Source organism: Scyliorhinus torazame, chromosome 7 (assembly GCF_047496885.1).
Source record: "Scyliorhinus torazame isolate Kashiwa2021f chromosome 7, sScyTor2.1, whole genome shotgun sequence".
Classification (NCBI taxonomy): domain Eukaryota; kingdom Metazoa; phylum Chordata; class Chondrichthyes; order Carcharhiniformes; family Scyliorhinidae; genus Scyliorhinus; species Scyliorhinus torazame.
In genome coordinates this window covers 303,132,227-303,153,428 of record NC_092713.1, presented here as the reverse complement: position 1 = coordinate 303,153,428, position 21,202 = coordinate 303,132,227, and the positions used below count along the sequence as shown (strand labels likewise).

Genomic DNA, 21,202 nt, shown 5'->3' with positions numbered 1-21,202 from the left:
TACGTTTATTGGTAATTAGCTTTCTATTTCTGGCTCCGAGCTTTGGTCTCATATTCAAGTGGAAACACCTGCTCTGTGTCTACACTATTGTGGTGCCTGTGCACAGTTTTGTATATAGTTGTCTATCAATGTATATAGTCATCGATGCGATCTCCAACCAGCTGGTGCGATAGAGATTTACACATATTCGGGAGTTGGTAGCAAGTCGTGCAAGAGGACAGTCGCACGAGAAGTAGCTCCAGGAAAATTCACTGAGTTCATTTATTTTGTTACCGTATGTATCAAAGTTTGTTATCTTTCCACGTGTTCATTCTGTTAATAAAGTATCCTATTCGTCAAAGAACTAGATGTTCTGTGTTGATCCACAATTATTTCAAAAAATGTCTCCAAACTGTAGTAACTTCTCACGAACATTTGCACACCTTCAGGTATCTTTCTGGCATCTCACCATCCAATACCTTTTCAACTCTGCAACTTTGCTGACCAGTAATCTGTTCTAATTCCCAGTTTCCTCTGTTCCGTTAAGTCCAGATTGCTTGAAAACTTCTCTTCCTTTCTCTAGTTTCATTAACAAACTGGACTTTAGGTTTCCAGAATCTGTTTTCTTAACCATTACTCCATAGTATGGTTTTTCTTCCAGCAAGCGTGAGAGGGATGTTCCCTCTTTAGCCTTCTAAGACCAACTGATTCTAGCAAAGCTGTCTTCTCTCTCCCTACCTCTCTCCAATTGCAATCAAATTAACTACACTAAAACTTAAAAGCTTCTCTCTACATTACAAGGCCCCAGTTTCCAAGCAACACTTCAGGTTGAATTACTCTTCATGCTGTAGCCCACTCTAAGCACAATTGAGACACAGTTGGAACTGAATCAACCCCCACACATGCAAACACCTTTATCCAGCATGAATCTAACTACAGGTTTTACCCTTCAAGGCACAGAAACATTACATTATCCCACTTAAAACTATACCTTATTGCTAATGTTTACCAATACAAATCTTTTTAAACTACGTTTCCTTTCCTAACACAATGGGCATGTCTGGTCTCCCAAGTGTGATCTAACTAGGGTTTGATACAAGTTTAACATATAACGTCTCTGCCGTTCAAATTCTTGAAACCCCAGATCCTGTTTAAGATTTTGATATTGTGCATCTCTGCTGTGTAACAACAACTCCCCCTTGAGGTCAGGTCGCATGTTGCTCGCAAAGCCGATCTTTCCAAAGACAGACGAGAAACACTTGGTAAAAATGAGTTCACACACATTAAGCTGCTTTATTCATAAGTTATGATCATCCAGCTTGTCAAAGCCAAGACTGACTTGAGAAATCACAATTTTATTGGTAAAATAAATATGATATGCTGGCACTTTTGCAAGGACATGGGGAGTAGAACCCATACATTATGGGAATGATAGGCACTGCCCACAGCAGCACTGACGGGATCATAAATCCAACCCTCTGGACTGCTAGTCCAGTAACAAAAGCACAACATCAGGGTACCCATGATGCAGGTACCTGGTCTAATGCCCACAGTGCCAGCGAGACACTCTGAAAGAGGAAGTAGGTTAGATAGCAGACAGCTGAAATAAAGATCAAAGACCAAGGTTTTTCACCAATTTGGCCCAACAACATTGAAGGAATGGCGATGTGTCGCCAAGTCAGGATAATGTGCAACTTGAAGGAGCGCGGAGGTTCGGCTGCCCTTGTTATTCTTGGGAGTAAAGGTCATGGGTATGAGAGACACTGGGCTGGATTCTCCGATAGCCGATGCCGAAATCGTGTTTGCCGATCGGCCGGAGAATCCACTTTTGCGCCGGAATCGGGGGGCGGAGCTGTTTTGGCGATGCGCCGCCCCCTCTAAACTGGCGTACTCAAAGAGTACACTGCACGGCGTAGGGATGGTCTCAGGGTGGCACCTGAGCCCCTCCCCCGATGCTCCGCCCCGATGGGTCGAGTCCCCGACGGCGTCGCTCGCCTGCGCTCAACACCGTTCAGGGACCTCGCGCGACAGCTGCGAACTGAGTCCCGCGCCGCCACAGTCGGGGGTTGGGGGGGGAGCCATTCCGCTGGCGGGGGTGGGGGGCTTCGACAGGGGCTGTGGGGACTGGTGGGGGGTTGTTCAGGGGTGACGAGGCTGGTTACAGGGGGGGGCAGTGGCAGGCCGGTCCGCGCGCGGCTGGCGCCGTGTTGCACGGTGCAGCCGCCACCCTGCATGTGCGCAGCCACGCACCCGCCCGTTCTGCGGCCGTATCCGCAGGTACAGCCGGGTTTAGTGAGAAGGAGGGACTGAAGGAGATCAATATTAGTAGAGAAATGGTGTTGGTGAAATTGATGGGATTGAAGGCTGATAAATCCCCAGGGTCTGATCATCTACATCCCAGAAGTGGCTCTAGAAATAGCGGTTGCATTGGTGATCATCTGAAAGGCTTCGAGACACACTGGAAAAGTTCCTGCAGATTGGAGGGGGGCTAATGTAACCCCCACTATTTAAAAAGGGAGGTTGAGAGGGAACAGGGAATTATAGACCAGTCCGCCTGATGTCGGAGGTGGGAAAAATTCTAGAATCCATTATCAAAGATTTTATAGCAGAGCACTTAGAAAATAGTGAGAGCAGCGTCAGATAGAGTCAGCATGGATTTATGAAGAGGAAATCATGCTTGACAAATCTACTGGAATTCTTTGAGGATGTAACTAGTGGAGTTGATGAGGGGGAGCCAGTGGATGTGGTATATTTGGACTTTCAGAAGGCTTTTGACAAAGTCCCACATAAGAGATTAGCGTGAAAAATTAAAGCACATGGTATTGAGATGGATAGAAAATTGGTTGGCAGACAGGAAGCAAAGAGTAGGAATTAACAGGCCTTTTTCAAATTGGTAGGCAGTGACTAGTAGAGATTGATACTGAGGCCCCAGCTGTTCACAAATATATATATATATATTGTATATCAATATATATTGAGGGAACCAAATGTAATATCTCCAAATTTGCAGATGACACCAAGTTGGGTGGGAGGGTGAGCTGTGAGGAGGATACAGAGATCCTTCAGTGTGATTCGGACAAGTTGAGTGAATGGGCAAATAAATGGCAGATGCAGTTTAATGTGGATAAATGCGAGATTATCCACTTTGGTATCAAAAACAAGGCAGCAGATTATTATCTGAATGGCCATGAATTAGGAGAGGGGAATGTGCAACCAGACCTGGGTGTCCTCGTACACCAGTCGCTGAAGGTAAGCATGTGGTAAAGAAGGCAAATGGTTTATTCGCTGTGAAGCGAGAGAATTAGAATACAGGGGCAGGGATGTCGTGCTGCAATTATACAGGGCCTTGGTGAGGCCATACATAGAACATAGAAAATACAGCACAGAACAGGCCCTTCGGCCCACGATATTGTGCCGAACCTTTGTTCTAGATTAATCATAGATTATCATTGAATTTACAGTGCAGAAGGAGGCCATTCGGCCCTTTGAGTCTGCACCGGCTCTTGGAAAGAGCACCATACCCAAACTCAACACCTCCACCCAACACCAAGGGCAATTTGGACATTAAGGGCAATTTATCATTGGCCAATTCACCTAAACCGCACATCTTTGGACTGTGGGAGGAAACCGGAGCACCCGGAGGAAACCCACGCAGACACGGGGAGGACGTGCAGACTCCGCACAGACAATGACCCAAGCCGGAATCGAACCTGGGACCATGGAGCTGTGAAGCAATTGTGCTATCCACAATGCTACCGTGCTGCCCTTAAGAACAAATAAATCTACACTATATCATTTTACCGTCATCCATGTACCTATCCAATAGCTGCTTGAAGGTCCCTAATGTTTCCGACTCAACTACTTCCACAGGCAGTGCATTCCATGCCCCCACTACTCTCTGGGTAAAGAGAGTACCTGGAATATAGTGTGCAGTTTTAATCTCCTTTTCGGAGGAAGGATGTTCTTGCTCCAGAGGGAGTGCAGCGAAGGCTTACCAAACTGATTCCTGGGACGGCGGGACTGAGAAAGTGAGTGGGTGAGGATTGTGTTCGCTGGAGTTCAGAAGAATGAGGGGGGATCTCATAGAGACTTATAAAATTCTAACAGGACTGGGCAGGGTAAATGCAGGAAGGATGTTCCCGATGGTGGGTGTGTCCAGAACCGGGGGTCACAGTCTGAGGACACGGAGTAGACCATTTGGAACGGAGGAGAAATTTCTTCACCCAGGGAGTGGTCGGCCTGTGGAATTTGTTCCCACAGAAAGCAGTTGAGGCCAAACCTTTGTATGTTTTCAAGAAGCAGTTCGATATAGCTCTTGTGGCTAAAGGGATCAAAGGTTATGGGGGGAAAGCGGGATCATGTTACTGAGTTGGACGATCAGTCACGATCACAATGAATAGAGGAGCAGACTCAAAGGGCCGAATGGCCTCCTCCTATGTTCTATGTTTCTATGGGGCCAAGCTCAATCCTTGACATGATCAAGTTTCGAGTTCTGCTGTAGCTGCACCAATGAATTGGGTCCCCCGCACTCCAGGGCAGAGCTTTGTAAAGAATGACAAGAGGGGGGAGTCAAGCAGGGCAAGAGGCCAGCTGCTGCTTTTTCTCCTCAGAGCTAAGGCTTTGCTAGGTCTGAGCTTGAAGCCCCAAGGCGTTAACGGTGGGAGGCCTCAGAAGCCGTGCTGAGGGGAACAACACCCGCTCCCCTTCCCTTGACACCTCTCCATGCAGAGATGTAACACCTGGGGCGGGATTCTTCAGTAATGGGGCTATGTCCCCACGCCAGTGAAAACACGGGTGCGAATCACTCTGGATTTACCTGGAGAAAGTCTAGTTATTCTCTGATTTTCAGAGGATTAGCAGGGCCCGGGAGTGCTCCTCGCAGCTTCAGCTGCCAATACGGGGCGCTACACTTCCGGTCGGGGGTCCGGAGGGCAGCGGCCTGTGTCAGCCTCCCCGCTCGACATGGCCGACCCTCCCCGCTCGACATGGCCGACCCTCACCGCGGACCGACACCAAGAAAATAGGACCCCCAGATTGCATGCGCCCGCAGATTGGTGGCCCCCGATCGATAGCCTGGCCATCCTGGAGGCGCCCTCCCAGTGAATGATCACACCCCCCCCCCCCCCCGCCAGGGTGGCTGCAGATTCAGTCCGCAGCCACCACGCCGATTTCCCGCCGGGTGGAACCATGAGATAACCGCACCGTCGGGAACTCGGCCAGCTGCACTCGGTGAATTGCCACGGGGGCCTCTTTCAATGGCCCCGACCGGTGTCGCGCCGACCGAGCGCGCCCGATTGCCGCCGATTCTCCGGGGTCCGGAGAATCGCGGGAGCGGCATCGGACCCGATCTCGGGTTTGACGCCCCCATCCCACCCGCGCCAGTTTTTGAAGCTGTTTAGCTCAGTTGGCTGGACAGCTAGTTCATGAGGAGTGAGGACAACAGCGTGGGTTCGATTCCCGTACCAGACTCATGAAGCGCTCAACGCGAGACAAAATTGACATTCGCTTCCCAAGGTCCTCCATTGTTTCAATTCAAAGAAAGACCAGGTTAGAGTCAATGAAGGACTTCTTGCTGCACCACAGGAAACATGGCAGACAAGGAGCGCACAGAAGGATCTCACAATCAGAAAAAAAAAGGACCAGATAATGCTGATTTTACTGTGCGGAGTCTGCAGGTTCTCCCCGTGTGTGCGTGGGTTTTCTCCGGTTTCCTCCCACAGTCCAAAGATGTGCGGGTTAGGTGGATTGGCCATGATAAATTGCCCTTAGTGTCCCAAAAAGGTTATTGGATTATGATAGGGTGGAGGTGAGGGCTTGGGTGGGTCAGTGCAGACTCGATGGGCCGAATGGCCTCCTTCTGCACTGTATGTTCTATTCTCCGCCCCCGCACCGATCGCGATTTCGGGGCGGAGCTCGGAGAATCGCACCCCTGCACTTTTACCTCCTCCCTTCTCAGTGACCCAGGCCCTATACACTCACACTTTACTCGCTCTTCCCATTTAGTCCACTGTATATTCACTGTTGACAATATGTTCCTCCTGATGCAGACGGGGTAAACCATTTCCAGAACAGCTGACCGGCATGACCCAGAGCTGCTACATGACATTTAAATTGCTCTCATGTTGACCTCGCTGTCCTCTACCTCTTGCAATATTCCTGAGGGCTATTGTCAGTGTAGATGTCGAGAGGATGTTTCCCCTTGTGGGAGAATCTAGAGCTGGGGGGTCACTGTTTAAAAATAAGGGACGGTCAGATAAAGACAGTCAAGGAGATTTTTTTTCTCCGAGGGTGATGAGTCAGCCATGATCTTATTGAATGACAGAGCAGGCAGGAGGGGCAGGATTGCCTCCTCCTGATGAATTTGTTTGTATGTTCAGAACAAGTTGGAGGAAGAGCACCTCAGCTTTTGATGAGGTATTTTACAATCTTCTGGACTCAACAACCACGAGTTGAACAACATCGAATCATAATGATGCCTGCACCCCCCCCCCCCCCCGCCCCCCCGGCCCCCTTCCCCATTGTTCTGTACTTTTGTTTTAGTGGTAGCTGATGATTTAGTTGGCTTTTCCAATTTATACCTCTGCCGGATCCAGCTTTTAGAGTCATTCCACCCAACCAGTCGCAAACCAGTTCAGAACGGGAGAATGTTTGAAACCAAATCAGTCCTTTGCGCAAGATTTTTCACAACGCAAGCTTTATTTTTTTAATCGTTAATACAGCAACATTTCAGTGGGTGGTTCGCATCACAGGCCGGAGCTAAGCAGGAGGTTCAGCAGAACAAAATACGTACAGTGTCCTGATTCTGCACCCTGTTCTGGTCACTGGCCTCGCTTCACAATTTTCACACCAGGACCCTTGGCCGTAAGGATGGGGGTGAAGTCGGGCGCAACGCAGGCGTTAGACAGAGTGACGCTGAAGCGATCACAGCAATTTTCCAAAATTGCACAGTGCAAACCAAATTTAAAAAGTGAATCATTTGCTTCAGGATTGATTATTCTGCTTGTAACATCTAAAATCAGGAAAGATTCCACTTACAACTTTTAAATGAAGAGACATAGATCATACATAATCCATCGATAATCAAAGTAAACTAAAAGGAGCTACTGTTTATTGTCTAATTGATTATTGAGGTGTGTGAGAATAGGGCAGGAGGAGAAGGACGTGATATTTCAACCTGAAACACCATGTGGGGAAGATAGGCAAGAACGAGGGGGGGGTGAAAGAATTTGAAAGAGAAACAAAAGAGGGAGATTGGAGATTGAAACATCTCCCCATTGCCCCCAAACAGTTTTATTGGAGTCACAAAGGGCCACCTCTGCAAATAGCCAAAACTTTCAAACTAATCGATTAATGCCAAAATGGATTTTGGAGGCCGATGTTCTGTGAGCCACCACCAGGTGGCAGCCAGCTCACTATTACATTTTAGAAGGTGAAAATATTGTCACTCTCAAATTTCCCACCCGGATACAAAAGTCTCCCTCAGCGATTTCTCCAATGTTCAAAGTGATTGTCAGCCTGGTCACAACCTCATCTTGCTCTCTCCAACTCAAAGCCAGATGTGAGGAAATGTGGGAACCAGGAAGAGAGGGAAGGAGTTGGGGTAGGAGTGGAAGAGCCAGGGACAGAGAAAAGTATTGAGCGTGGCTCTCTCTCTACCCCCCCCCCCCCCTCCCCATCGCACCCTCAGGTATAAAGCATAGAGGGTGAGGTGAGGTGGGGAGGGAACGCTGTGGATCCGAAGCCAGCATCTCCGAGAAAACCACTTCACTGTCAACGTTCCTGGAATCCCACCTCGCAGATGCTACACTCTTCCCCCACAACCCTCTCTTCCCCCCACCCCCCCGCCCACTATGGGTTGATGTGACAGAGTCGCAGCGGTGCAGAGTTGAGGCCCCCCTCGTTGAAGCAAGTGCTGAAGAAGGGGAAGACCCTCTCGGAGAAAGGCTGACGGAAAGTCAGGAGGTGAGACATATCCTCAGCATCATAGAACGAGAGACGGCCGTCATCAAAATCCAGGAACAGCCCGATCCGCTTCGGCTTCCTCTGGATGGGCAGGCGTTTCCATGGCAACGTGCCAGCCCAGTACTGGTCGCGGTCCCTCAGGCGAAGGGACCAGTAGCCATTGGAAGGCGCAATCTTGACCACAACCTTGCGGTCGACGGACTCCTTGGCAACACCCAGGTCCCACTTGGTCTTGCCGTCTACCCCCACCTCCCAGTAGTGTCTCCCACCCGTGAAGCCTTGGGAGGTCAGGATGTTGACGCACTTAACGAATCGCTCAGGGTTGTTGGGAACAAGTTGCTGCTCATTGACCTCTGACACACTGGTCAGATCCTCGGACAGGGCCAGGTTAGGATGAGCGGTGTTCGAGTCGAAGGTCAACCGGGCCGGAGCTGATGGGAAACATATCAGACCATGGTCATTTTGAGGTCGACAACCATTCATTCAGGCTTCAGACACACGGGTAGCACATCCCACTGAACTGGTACAACTTGCATTTATGTAGCATCTTTAATGTAATAAAACATCCCATCCCAAGGAGCTTCACTGGAGTGACCCTAAAACAGTATTTGACACGGAGATGCTGAAGGAGATATTAATACTGGTGATCTAAAGTTTGAACGCAGCACTAAGTTTTTAGCAGCGTGATAAAGTTGGAGAGGGAGGCGGGAGAGGTTGAGGGAGGGGATTCCTGAGGCCAGGCCCCAGGCAGCGGATGGCATGGCCACCAATGACGCAGGAATTAAATTAGGATTGTTCCAAGAAGCCAGCACTAGAGGAGTGCAGCGTGCTGCAAGACAGAAGATTACAGAGAGAGGGAGAGGCAAGGCCATGGGAGGATTTGAAAACAAGGACGAGAATTTGAAGAGAGGCATTGCCAGACCAGGATTTCATAAGACCATAAGACGTAGGAGCAGACGTAGGCCATTCGGCCCATCAAGTCTGCTCCACCATTCAATGAGATCATGACTGATCTGACATGATAATCCTCAACTCCACTTTTCCGCCTCATTCCCGTAATCCTGGATTCCCCGACAGTGCCGGTCAGCAAGCCCGGGGATTAACAGAACTTGGTGCAAGTTAGGATAGAGGCTGCAGAGTTTTCAATGAGCTCAAGTGTACAAGGTCTTGGATCACAGAATGGTCATAGCACAGAAGGTCATTCAGGCCATTGAGTTTATGCTGGCTCTTTATTTTGGGTAATGGCACTTTGTCCGCCTTTCCATCACAGTTCTGCAAACTTTCTCCTCAGGTGCTTGTTGCATTCCCTTCTGTGAACCATGGTCGACCCTACCTCCACCTCCCTCTCAGGCATTCATATCCTAACTGCTCGTTGCGTTCATTTTTCACCTGTTGCCTTGGTTTCTTTTGCCATTCGCTTTAAAACTGCCCCCTCTAGTCCTCACCCCTTCCCCCCCCCCCCCCCCCCCCCAATGGGAACAGTCTCTCCTTATCTACTCTGTCCGGACCCCTTGACCTCGATCAAATCTCCTTTCAACCTTCTCTCCTCTTTCAGCCTCCAGCTTCTCCAAACTAGCCACCTCACTGCAGTTCCTCATCCCTGGAATATTTCTCACAAAGCCCAGGATTGCAGGTGTCTTTTTAGCTGCTTTCTCAAACTGCCACCTTCAATCGTTTATGTACATCTAGCTCTCTGCTCCTCAGGGGGTGTGGGGGGAGTGCAGGAGTTTGTCTGCGAGACAGAGGATTGGTCATGATTATAATGAATGGCGCAACAGCCTCGAAGGGCCGAGTGGTCTACTCCTGTTTTCAATGTTTCCTGTATCATCTTTAGAATTGTACTCTCTATTTTATATTGTCTCTCTGCAGTCTTCCTATCAAAATGAATCACTTCACACTGAAGTTTGTCACGTGTCTGTCCATTCCACCAGCCCATCGAAGTTCTCTTGAGTTCTATCAGTATCCTCCTCATATTTCATCTGCAAATTTGGAAGTTGTGGCCTGCACAACCAAGTCTAGGTCCATGTGGTCATTGTCCCTTTTATTCCACGGACTTCAACTTTGCTGATAAGCCAATTATGTGGCACTTTATCAAACGCCTTCCAGAAGTCCATGTACACCACATCGACCACGTTATCCTCATCTATCCTCTACCTTCACCCAAAACCTCAATCAACCTAGTTAAATATGACTTGCCCGTAACAAATCCCATCACGAATCTGCTTCATGTGCCTCATCCATCCTGGACCACGGGCACCCATCCCATAATATAAGCGGAGCTTGAATGCTCGTGGACCTGGCTGAGGTAGCACACGCACACACATACGTGCATGGGCACACACACACGTGCATGGGCACACACACACGTGCATGGGCACACACATATGTGCATGGGCACACACATCACATGGCACAAGATTCATGAATGGTCGGCAATTTACAGTAATTTGTCATAAAGCCCATTTCTTGGCACATCAGGAAACTGTGCGTGAATGGGAATGGAGACTGTGCGTGAATGGGAATGGAGACTGTGCGGGAATGGGAATGGAGACTGTGCGGGAATGGGAATGGAGACTGTGCGGGAATGGGAATGGAGACTGTGCGGGAATGGGAATGGAGACTGTGCGGGAATGGGAATGGTTGGTGCTTTGGCCTTTCAGCTTAGGGATCTGGTCATTGTTTTCATTGGAAAATAGAACTAGGGAACACAGTTCAAGAATAAGAGGGTTCCCTTTTACAGCGGATACGAGGAGAAATTCTTCTTTCAAAGGGATGAGAGTCTGTGGAATTCTCTTTCCCAGTGAGCTGTGAAATTCTCACTGAATTTATTCAAGGCCGAGTTAGACAGATTTGTGATCTGGAATTCAGCTCAGGGGTCAGAGCTGCCATCAGTCTCTACCCTAGGCCTCGTCAACTTGGTTTCCAGTCCCAAACTGCGACTGAGCACCAGACCGTCCACAATGGTGAATCGGAGGAGACAGGATCTTTATAGTGTAGCAGGCGCTTTACTCTGTATCTAACCCCGTGCTGTTCCTGTCCTGGGAGTGTTTGATGGGGACAGTGTAGAGGGAGCTTTACTCTGTATCTAACCCCGTGCTGTACCTGTCCTGGGAGTGTTTGATGGGGACAGTGTGGAGAGAGCTTTACTCTGTATTTAACCCCGTGCTGTACCTGTCCTGGGAGTGTTTGATGGGGACAGTGTAGAGGGAGCTTTACTCTGTATCTAACCCCACACTGTACCTGTCCTGGGAGTGTTTGATGGGGACAGTGTAGAGGGAGCTTTACTCTGTATCTAACCCCGTGCTGTTCCTGTCCTGGGAGTGTTTAATGGGGACAGTGTAGAGGGAGCTTTACTTTGTATCTAACCCCGTGCTGTACCTGTCCTGGGAGAGTTTGATGGAGACAGTGTAGAGGAAGCTTTACTCTGTATCTAACCCCACACTGTACCTGCCCTGGGAGAGTTTGATGGGGACAGTGTAGAGGGAGCTTTACTCTGTATCTAACCTTGTGCTGTACCTGTCCTGGGAGTGTTTGATGGGGACAGTGTGGAGAGAGCTTTACTCTGTATTTAACCCCGTGCTGTACCTGTCCTGGGAGTGTTTGATGGGGACAGTGTAGAGGGAGCTTTACTCTGTATCTAACCCCACACTGTACCTGTCCTGGGAGTGTTTGATGGGGACAGTGTAGAGGGAGCTTTACTCTGTATCTAACCTTGTGCTGTACCTGTCCTGGGAGTGTTTGATGGGGACAGTGTGGAGAGAGCTTTACTCTGTATCTAACCCCGTGCTGTACCTGTCCTGGGAGTGTTTGATGGGGACAGTGTAGAGGGAGCTTTACTCTGTATCTAACCTTGTGCTGTACCTGTCCTGGGAGTGTTTGATGGGGACAGTGTGGAGAGAGCTTTACTCTGTATCTAACCCCGTGCTGTACCTGTCCTGGGAGTGTTTGATGGGGACAGTGTAGAGGGAGCTTTACTCTGTATCTAACCCCACACTGTACCTGTCCTGGGAGTGTTTGACGGGGACAGTGTAGAGGGAGCTTTACTCTGTATCTAACCCCGTGCTGTACCTGCCTGGGAGTGTTTAATGGGGACAGTGTAGAGGGAGCTTTACTCTGTATCTAACCCCGTGCTGTACCTGCCTGGGAGTGTTTGATGGAACACTGTAGAGGGAGCTTTACTCTGTACCTAACCCCGTGCTATACATGTCCTGGGAGTGTGTGATGGAACAGTGTAGAGTGAGCTTAACTCTGTATTTAACCCCGTACTGTACCTGCCTGGGAGTGTTTGATGGGGACAGTGTAGAGGGAGCTTTACTCTGTATCTAACCCCGTGCTGCACCTATCCTGGGAGTGTTTGATGGTGACAGTGTAGAGGGAGCTTTACTCTGTATCTAACCCCGTGCTGTACCTGTCCTGGGAGTGTTTAATGGGGACAGTGTAGAGGGAGCTTTACTCTGTATCTAACCCCGTGCTGTACCTGTCCTGGGAGTGTTTGATGGGGACAGTGTAGAGGGAGCTTTCCTCTGTATCTAACCCCGTGCTGTACCTGTCCTGGGAGTGTTTGATGGGGACAGTGTAGAGGGAGTTTTCCTCTGTATCTAACCCCGTGCTGTACCTGCCTGGGAGTGTTTGATGGAACACTGTAGAGGGAGCTTTACTCTGTACCTAACCCCGTGCTATACATGTCCTGGGAGTGTTTGATGGGGACAGTGTAGAGGGAGCTTTACTCTGTATCTAACCCCGTGCTGTACCTGCCTGGGAGTGTTTGATGGGGACAGTGTGGAGGGAGCATTACTCTGTATCTAACCCTGTGCTGTACCTGTCCTGGGAGTGTTTGATGGGGACAGTGTAGAGGGAGCTTTACTCTGTATCTAACCCCGTGCTGTACCTGTCCTGGGAGTGTTTGACGGGGACAGTGTAGAGGGAGCTTTACTCTGTATCTAACCCTGTGCTGTACCTGTCCTGGGAGTGTTTGATGTGGACAGTGTAGAGGGAGCTTTACTCTGTATCTAACCCCGTGCTGTACCTGTCCTGGGAGTGTTTAATGGGGACAGTGTAGAGGGAGCTTTACTCTGTATCTAACCCCGTGCTGTACCTGTCCTGGGAGTGTTTCACGGGGATAGTGTAGAGGGAGCATTACCCTCTATTGCTACTGGGTGTATTCCTGACTGGAAGCATAAAGTCAGGAACTTATGGTTGGACATTGAATGGTGAAAAGCTGCATTCAGCAATGCAGAAATCCCTCAACTCAAAGTGCGAGAGGTAGCAAAGAGAAAACACAAAAAAGACCTGGACTAAAGAGTTCATGATTGGCAGAGATGCTCATAGTTACTTGGTTCCAGGGCTTTGTACATCTTCTTCCAGATGATGTATTGAAGAGGTCCCGTGTAGCGAGCACTGCGGAGATGGCTGCTGACATCTGGCTCACTCTCAACGTGCACACTGTGGAGAACGGAAGAGAAGATCAGTGGTACAGCTGGCCAGCACTGTGGGGAGGGAGCGTGAAACGGGGTTGGGTATGAATGAGGCAGCAGGATCTGAGAGACAGGGGAGAAAAGGGAATGTGCAAAACCTTCCAACATATCCATCCCTGCAAATAAAATTCAGGCACAGGAAAGAGCAAATGGAGAACATAAAATAAAGAGAGGACAGTAACAGAGAGAAAGAGGGGGAGTGGAGGTGTCCACAGAGGTGACAGCAAACTGGTACGTGTACCAGTAAGAAAGTAAATCATGCATTATTGTGAGAGCTCAACTCTCTGACAAAACCACCCACGGGGAGGGAGGGTCTTTATTAGCCCCAGAACGGATGTGATGCACTTTCCAGAAAGTGAGCATGAAATAAAACTGAAGTCCAAATTATTGTCGAGCTTTGGATCTTATTCTGGGCTGCCATTATCTTCTCTGTAGCAGCCGCTGTAATTTCACCCGACATTGACGATAAACACTGGAAACAAAGCCCCCGTCTCGCAACATCGCCTCGCAACAACTGTGAGATAGAGAAAACCTCGGAGTACGGTCCGTCACTGTGGGTAGCAGAGATCGCTCAGGATTTAACCTTCACAAAGATACGACTGCTCCTCACGCTCTGCAGCCGTGTTTTTCAAACTTTTCTTTCTGGCAACCCATTTTTGCAAAATAGCTGCCTCTCACGGCCCTCGCCACGTTCTGGATTCAATAGACAACAGATTCTCCACAGTTACTTTTTATAACATCACGTTCATTGTTGGCAGTTCTGTATTATTAAATGTAAAAAAATTGTAAATGACAATATATTTTCTATTTTGTTACTATTTGGAGATGTAAATAACTTGTAATAAAAATATCTGCACAGATTAGTGAGGCAAGACATTTGATCCCAGACTCCGGAGGTGTTTGAAGGGGGATTGAGGGATTTCTTAGAAACACGCCTGGATTTTGGGCTGATGGGGAAGGACGGAGACTCACCATTGATCGCAAAGTCAGTCTCACCGAGAGAGCGACTGGCCTCGGAGAAAGTGAGCAGAGAGTGGTCCCCAATTTAAGTACACATCAAATCTCTTATGCACCCACAGTACAACTTTAAACATAGATCTGATTGACAAGAGTAACTGAAACTCAACAAGACATCAACAGATTAACTGTCACAGAAATTGAACCGACACTGACGTCAATGGTAACAGAAATTCAAGATTCATTGACAATTTTAACAATGGCAGACATTAACCACGCATCCGATTCAGAACATTAACTCCGAAATCGGTCTCTGTGCTCCCTGTGATCTGCACTTGAACAGATGTTATTTCCCCCCCCTTGACTGGGATGGTTGAAGTTTCCAAACTCACACCCATCGCACCAGAGCGGGTTCAGAATGGGGCAAAAAGAAATCAGCTTTGTGAAAATGGAGCAATTGAAAGGTGGGGAGAACCCCTCAGGAGACACAGGAATTATCTGCTGGAGCTAGGTCCAGTATAAGGGAGTACTCTGCCTCTGAGTTACTGACTGGGGTACTTGTTGATAGATATTCCAGATGGCAGTCACTTGGTTTTGGGTGGGGTGAAGGCCTGGAAGAAAAAGCACGAAGGAGTGCTGGAAACTAATGTTGTGCAGAAGGAGTGTCTGCAGGAAATAAATTTAAAGATAATTGATTTTTTTTTTTCTTTTAAACTCTTCAGTTGTAGATGCAGGTGCCGACTAACCTGGCTGATCAGCTGCTGCAGGAACAGGAGTGGCTGCTCGAGGCTGTGTCGGTGGTAGTGACTACAAGAGTGACGCAGCGAGGCAGAAGGGTCACTCACGGCACCGGCCTCTACCTCAGCCTAACGTGGCTACTATGCACTGCGCTGTCGCCAGAATTCATCCAGGGAGAAAATGGGGAAAAAGGTCGGCGATCCCCGGAGATCATTTTGCGACCCATTTTATATTATCCCACGCCCACCCGCGGGTCGCGACCCCCACTTTTAAAATCACTGCTCTATAGAACAATCAATTCAGTGCTGGCAATTCGATCAGATGCCTCACAAATAATTAGTGTGTCAATTCAGGAACGCACTACACACATTGCTATATGCAGCACTGCAACATGCAACATTCATAGATTACATTCTATCCCATGTATAAGACCACGAGACATAGGAGCAGAATTAGGCCTCTCGGCCCATCGAGTCCACTCCGCCATTCAATCATGGCTGATATTTTTCTCATCACCATTTCCTGCCTTCTCCCATAACCCCTGATCATGTAATCATGTATATATTATAGAACTCACATACACACACACACAATGGGCAATGGGTCTCCTTCAGTGCAGCATTATTCTAGGGACCTATCTTCTCCGATGTATCGCAATGGTAGCGCAAAAACATTTTTATATACAGGCGGTGGCAACCGTTCCTAGACTATCTTGCGGAGCGTTAGAGGAAGGTCGGTCAGCAGCAGCAGCAACCTTGGGGGGGACGGGGGGGACGACTGCCTGGGAGGGTGGATGAGCAAGAGATAACATGAAGGGTTGGGGAAACTGGCACGTACGGGTGAGGGCCAGTGTACAGAGCTGTGTAAATATATCATTTTGCCATGTATATATCTTGCTCTGCGCGATTTCTCATTTTTTTTTTTTTTTGTTACGGGGGGGGGGTTAAGGAGAAAATTGTGTTAAAAAACTTTAATAAATATATTTAAAAAAAAACAAAAACATTTTTATATAAAAGAATAATGTGCTGCCTAATCCTATAGCAGTGCTAGAAAAGGCTTTCCTTGTCCAATCCTCGGCTTGTACAGGTTGACCAGGAGTTGGTCACGTATTTGACTGCAGTATTCCTGTATGCAATCAAGCTCACTTTTCAGAGCTGTTCTCTCTTCTGAAAAAGAACTTGTAGCTGCCTCCGAATCAATATACGTCAAAGAAATATGGAAAATGCCACAACAAAGGATTCTAGTCTCTGTGCACTGTGCATAATGAAACGTCCCCTGTATTCTCAAGGGAGTTGGGCGCACCAGCCCGTTTACCATCAACTTTGCTTTGTGCTCACTGTTTATATTGATTGCTTTCTTTTCACTTTCCCAGCAGATGCTGGACGGTTGGTTTTTCAATGTAATTTACTTTTTGCCCTTCATGTGGTCAATGCTTTGAACTACCTTTAATTAAAAGCAGAATTAAGGCAAGATCTTAAGCAAGTTCATTATCAGATAGCTTTTGTTAAGACCATAAGACATAGGAGAGGAAGTAAGGCCATTCGGCCCATCGAGTCCACTCCACCATTCAATCATGGCTGATTTCAACTCCATTTACCTGCTCTCTCTCTCCATAGCCCTTAATTCCTCGAGAAATCAAGAATTTATCAACTTCTGTCTTAAAGACACTCAACGTCCCGGCCTCCACCGCCCTCTGTGGCATTGAATTCCACAGACCCACCACTCTCTGGCTGAAGAAATTTCTCCTCTTCTCTGTTCTAGAGTGACTCCCTTTTATTCTAAGGCTGTGCCCCCGGGTCCTAGTCTTCCCTGCTAATGGAAACAACTTCCCTACGTCCACCCTATCTAAGCCATTCATTATCTTGTAAGTTTCTATTAGATCTCCCCTCAACCTCCTAAACTCCAATGAATATAATCCCAGGATCCTCAGACGTTCATCGTATGTTAGGCCTACCATTCCTGGGATCATCCGTGTGAATCTCCGCTGGACCCGCTCCAGTGCCAGTATGTCCTTCCTGAGGTGTGGGGCCCAAAATTGCTCACAGTATTCTAAATGGGGCCTAACTAATACTTTATAAAGCTTCAGAAGTACATCCCTACTTTTATATTCCAAGCCTCTTGAGATGAATGACAACATTGCATTTGCTTTCTTAATTACGGACTCAACCTGCAAGTTTACCTTTAGAGAATCCTGGACTAGGACTCCCAAGTCCCTTTGCACTTCAGCATTATGAATTTTGTCACCGTTTAGAAAATAGTTCATGCCTCTATTCTTTTTTCCAAAGTGCAAGACCTCGCACTTGCCCACGTTGAATTTCATCAGCCATTTCTTGGACCACTCTCCTAAACTGTCTAAATCTTTCTGCAGCCTCCCCACCTCCTCCATACTACCTGCCCCTCCACCTATCTTTGTATCATTGGCAAACTTAGCCAGAATGCCCCCAGTCCCGTCATCTAGATCGTTAATATATAAAGAGAACAGCTGTGGCCCCAACACTGAACCCTGCGGGACACCACTCGTCACCGGTTGCCATTCCGAAAAAGAACCTTTTATCCCAACTCTCTGCCTTTCTGCCTGACAGCCAATCGTCAATCCGTGTTAGTACCTTGCCTCGAATACCATGGGCCCTTATTTTACTCAGCAGTCTCCCGTGAGGCAACTTATCAAAGGCATTTTGGAAGTCAAGATTGATAACATCCATTGGCTCTCCTTGGTCTAACCTATTTGTTCTCTTCAAAGAACTCTAACAGGTTTGTCAGGCACAACCTCCCCTTACTACTTTGAACTGCTTTAAGATTTTACTGATTGACTTGGGCCCCCGTTATGTCAATAAAGGAGGAAATCAGCAAGTCCACATTTTCCACTACATTATTCAACACATTTTATATAACGCGGAATGAATTGCCACATCCAGAGCATTTACATCAACTGCATTGTGTTTTAGGCAAACCATTACTAGGGAACAATACTGGGACGGGGGGGGGGGGGGGGGGGGGAGATCTGGAACAGCAAGAGTGATGTGGGACTGGGAAACAGTACCGCCCACAGTTTGATGTAAAAAGACACATGCCCTGTGAGTAGAAAGTTGTGGGCTGGATGGACAGAGACCTGTCTACAAGCAAGCATGGAGTTAACCTGTAGAAATGAACATTGTTACATGTTATCAATAAACACTTAAAATGTTCAACAGCACATGACTCAGAACCTCTTTATGAGGCCTACTGGGCAGACAACACTCAAGGAGATAGAATTGCAGGAGGGTGCAGATCTCAAACCTTTTTATGGTGCTGTAGGAGATTAAAGAGATCAGGAGGGACAAGGCCACAGAGGAATTTCAAGACAAGGATTAGAGCTTTAAAATCAAGGTGTCAGGAGATCGGGAGCCAGTGTGTTTCTGCGGGCATTGGGTCTGACGTGTGAACGGAGGGCTTGATACGAGGCGGGGGCACAGGCAGGAAGGTTTTGCACAAACGCAATGTTGAGCTCAGTCCAATCTCGATCGTTAACAGAGAGCATGTTTGTACAATGAAGTGAAAGTGGAGATAACATACCTGCGCGCTAGACCCCGGGTCTGAAACAGAAACACAATGAGGCAGAGTTAGATACATCTCGAAGCTCCAGTGCGCATCACTCCCATCACTGCTGGGTGCACCGTGCCTCCCATTAACCGAACACACTGATCACCTCCTCCATTAGTCTGGATTCTTGGAGCTCCACATGGTTCAGGGTCAATTTAACTGAACCCATTCCACCAGTGCTGTGGGTTGTAGTCATAGGAAGACCGTGCGTAGGGGCATTGTCGCTGGATTAGTAATCCAGGGCCCAGGCTCATGCTATAGGTACATGCGTTCAAATCCCATCATGGTGGAATTGAAATTCAATTCATAAAGTCTGGAATTAAAAGCTCGCCTTAGTAATGGTGACCATGAAACCCTTGTCGGAAAACCCCATCTGGTTCACTAAGGAAATCTGCTGTCCTTACCTAGCCTGGTCTACATGTGACCCACAACAATGTGGATACTGCTTAACTGCCCTCGGGAAGCCGCCCAGTTCAAGGGCAATTATGGGTGGGTAACAAATGCCCGCATCCCGTGAATTTAAACAAAAGTCTTACCGCACAGAAATAGGCCATTCTGCCCAACTGGCCTGTGCTAGCATTTACACTTTATTAGTCTCCTCCCACTTTATCAACATCCTCTCTCGTAACGCTGACCTAGCTTCACCTTAAACACATCATTGATCAATACAAAACTAATCCCAGAGTCCCACACTCGCCCAAATCAGAATGTCATGGGTTTGAGCATGTAATCCCAGCAGACATGGAGGCAGCTCTGTACTGCCCGAGGTGTAACCTTCTGGATGGAGATGTTAAGCCGGCCCTCTCAGGAGGTGATCGATCCTCCGGCCCCTATTTCAAACACGAGTAGGGAGTGCTCCCCAAATAATTAAACCTGAAACTCTGCTTACCCTTCAAATCAGAGTCACCAAAAGGCCACATTATCTGGTGACTGTCACCTGGCAGTTTGTGGGAGCTTGCTGTGCATAAATTGGCTGCCACATTTCTACAGCTCAACGCTTCAACAACAACAAAAAGGCTTTGGGGCATCCCGAGTTAACCTCTTCTTTACTCAGGTGATTGCTGGTGAATTATTCTTGCTAAGAGTTAAAGTCAGTGGTTTAGAAATAGTGGAAGTGAGAGAAACCAGTCACGAGTTTGTCTCTGTCTTCGCCAACCTCAAACATCTGGTATGTACATGGAACGAGCAACAGACAAGCAGAGACCAAACAGGCCGAGCACGCGGGACGCTGGACTTTCATCTTAATTGAAGCAAGAGTGGAGAGCACCCAGTGCGTTGAACTGGAGTACAGTCAGCCAATTCTACAGCGCACAGTCGGAGGCTATTTGGCCCACTGTGCCTGTGATGGTTCTAGTCCCACACATCGTGCCCTACCCCCATTGAACATTTCCTCCTCAAGTATTTATCCAGTTCCTGGCAGAAAGTTATTAGCCAACCTTTCAGACAGAGCACAACTCACAGCATTAAAAAAAGTCTCCTCATATAGAATAATAATCATAATCGCTTATTGTCACAAGTAGGCTTCGAATGAAGTTACTGTGAAAAGCCCCTAGTCACCACATTCCAGCGCTTGTTCGGGGAGGCCGGTACGGGAATTGAACCCGCGCTGCTGGCAGTGTTCTGCATTACAAGCCAGCTGTTTAGCCCACTGTGCTAAACCCCCTACTGACTCTTCATCTTAAATCTGTGTCTTGATATCTGATACACCATTCCTCTTAGGAAACGGAACCTCGCCAACCAAATTTAGAAAGCTTTGACCCGATTGTTAAAGACTTTTGGTTTCGGCGATGAGTCCATGATGAGAGTCCCCGGACTCTCCACCTGCTGAGGTGTCTGTAAGTCGGATTGGTTAAACCCGCCCAGTTTAACCCGAGCCCGCCGGGAAGGGGGGGGGCACGTCATACTCGTCACTCACACTCCCTCCCCCTTACTGCCACCCCAGTACAGTGGTTACCTCAATCAGCACCGTACTCTTCAGCTGTTCCAGGCAGCTCTGGGTGCTGATGACCAGCTGCTCCAGCTCCGCCAGCCCCGCGCTCAGCTGCTGGACGTGCCTCTGCAGCTTGTCCAGAGCCGAGGCCTCATCCCGCTGCAGCTCCGTCACCAGGCTGCTCTCTTCCTTCCACAGGATCTGGTGCATCTTCTCAAAGTCACTCCTCACCTTCCGCTGGAGTTCGGCAGCGTCTCTCTGTTAAAAGAGAAAACCCATTCTCGAAACGTTTCCAAACCTCTTGTCGGGGAAACCAGCACCGGCTCAGAGAACCACCAGCAGGAGCCATCCGGCCCTATCGCGCCCACTCCGGACCTTTCAAACTACTTAATTCCCAAACCCAAGTGCTCTTTTTAAATAACCCGGCAATTTTTTCTTCTCCAATTATTTATCAGATTCCGTTTATTCTCAGCTGATTTCCACCCCCTCCCCAACCCCCGGACTCAGGATCATTCCCACCCACATCGCAATCAGCTCATTCCAGGATTTAACGGGTCACCACAATTAATCCCAGTCCAAATGA

The 21,202-nt window shown here is 48.3% G+C and overlaps 1 protein-coding gene across 1 annotated transcript in view; it reads right to left on the bottom strand.

Moving 5' to 3' along the window:
- Positions 1 to 6,656: 6,656 nt before the first annotated feature.
- Positions 6,657 to 21,202, bottom strand: part of trim105 (tripartite motif containing 105) — a 29,083-nt gene continuing 14,537 nt past the window's right edge. Inside the window, exons 3-6 of the mRNA XM_072512679.1 lie at positions 20,644 to 20,877; positions 18,663 to 18,682; positions 13,274 to 13,383; positions 6,657 to 8,372 (exon numbers count right to left, since the gene is read on the bottom strand). Of these exons, the coding sequence (XP_072368780.1) occupies positions 7,828 to 8,372; positions 13,274 to 13,383; positions 18,663 to 18,682; positions 20,644 to 20,877 (909 nt within the window). The 3' untranslated portion in view covers positions 6,657 to 7,827. The remainder of the gene's footprint in view (positions 8,373 to 13,273; positions 13,384 to 18,662; positions 18,683 to 20,643; positions 20,878 to 21,202) is intronic.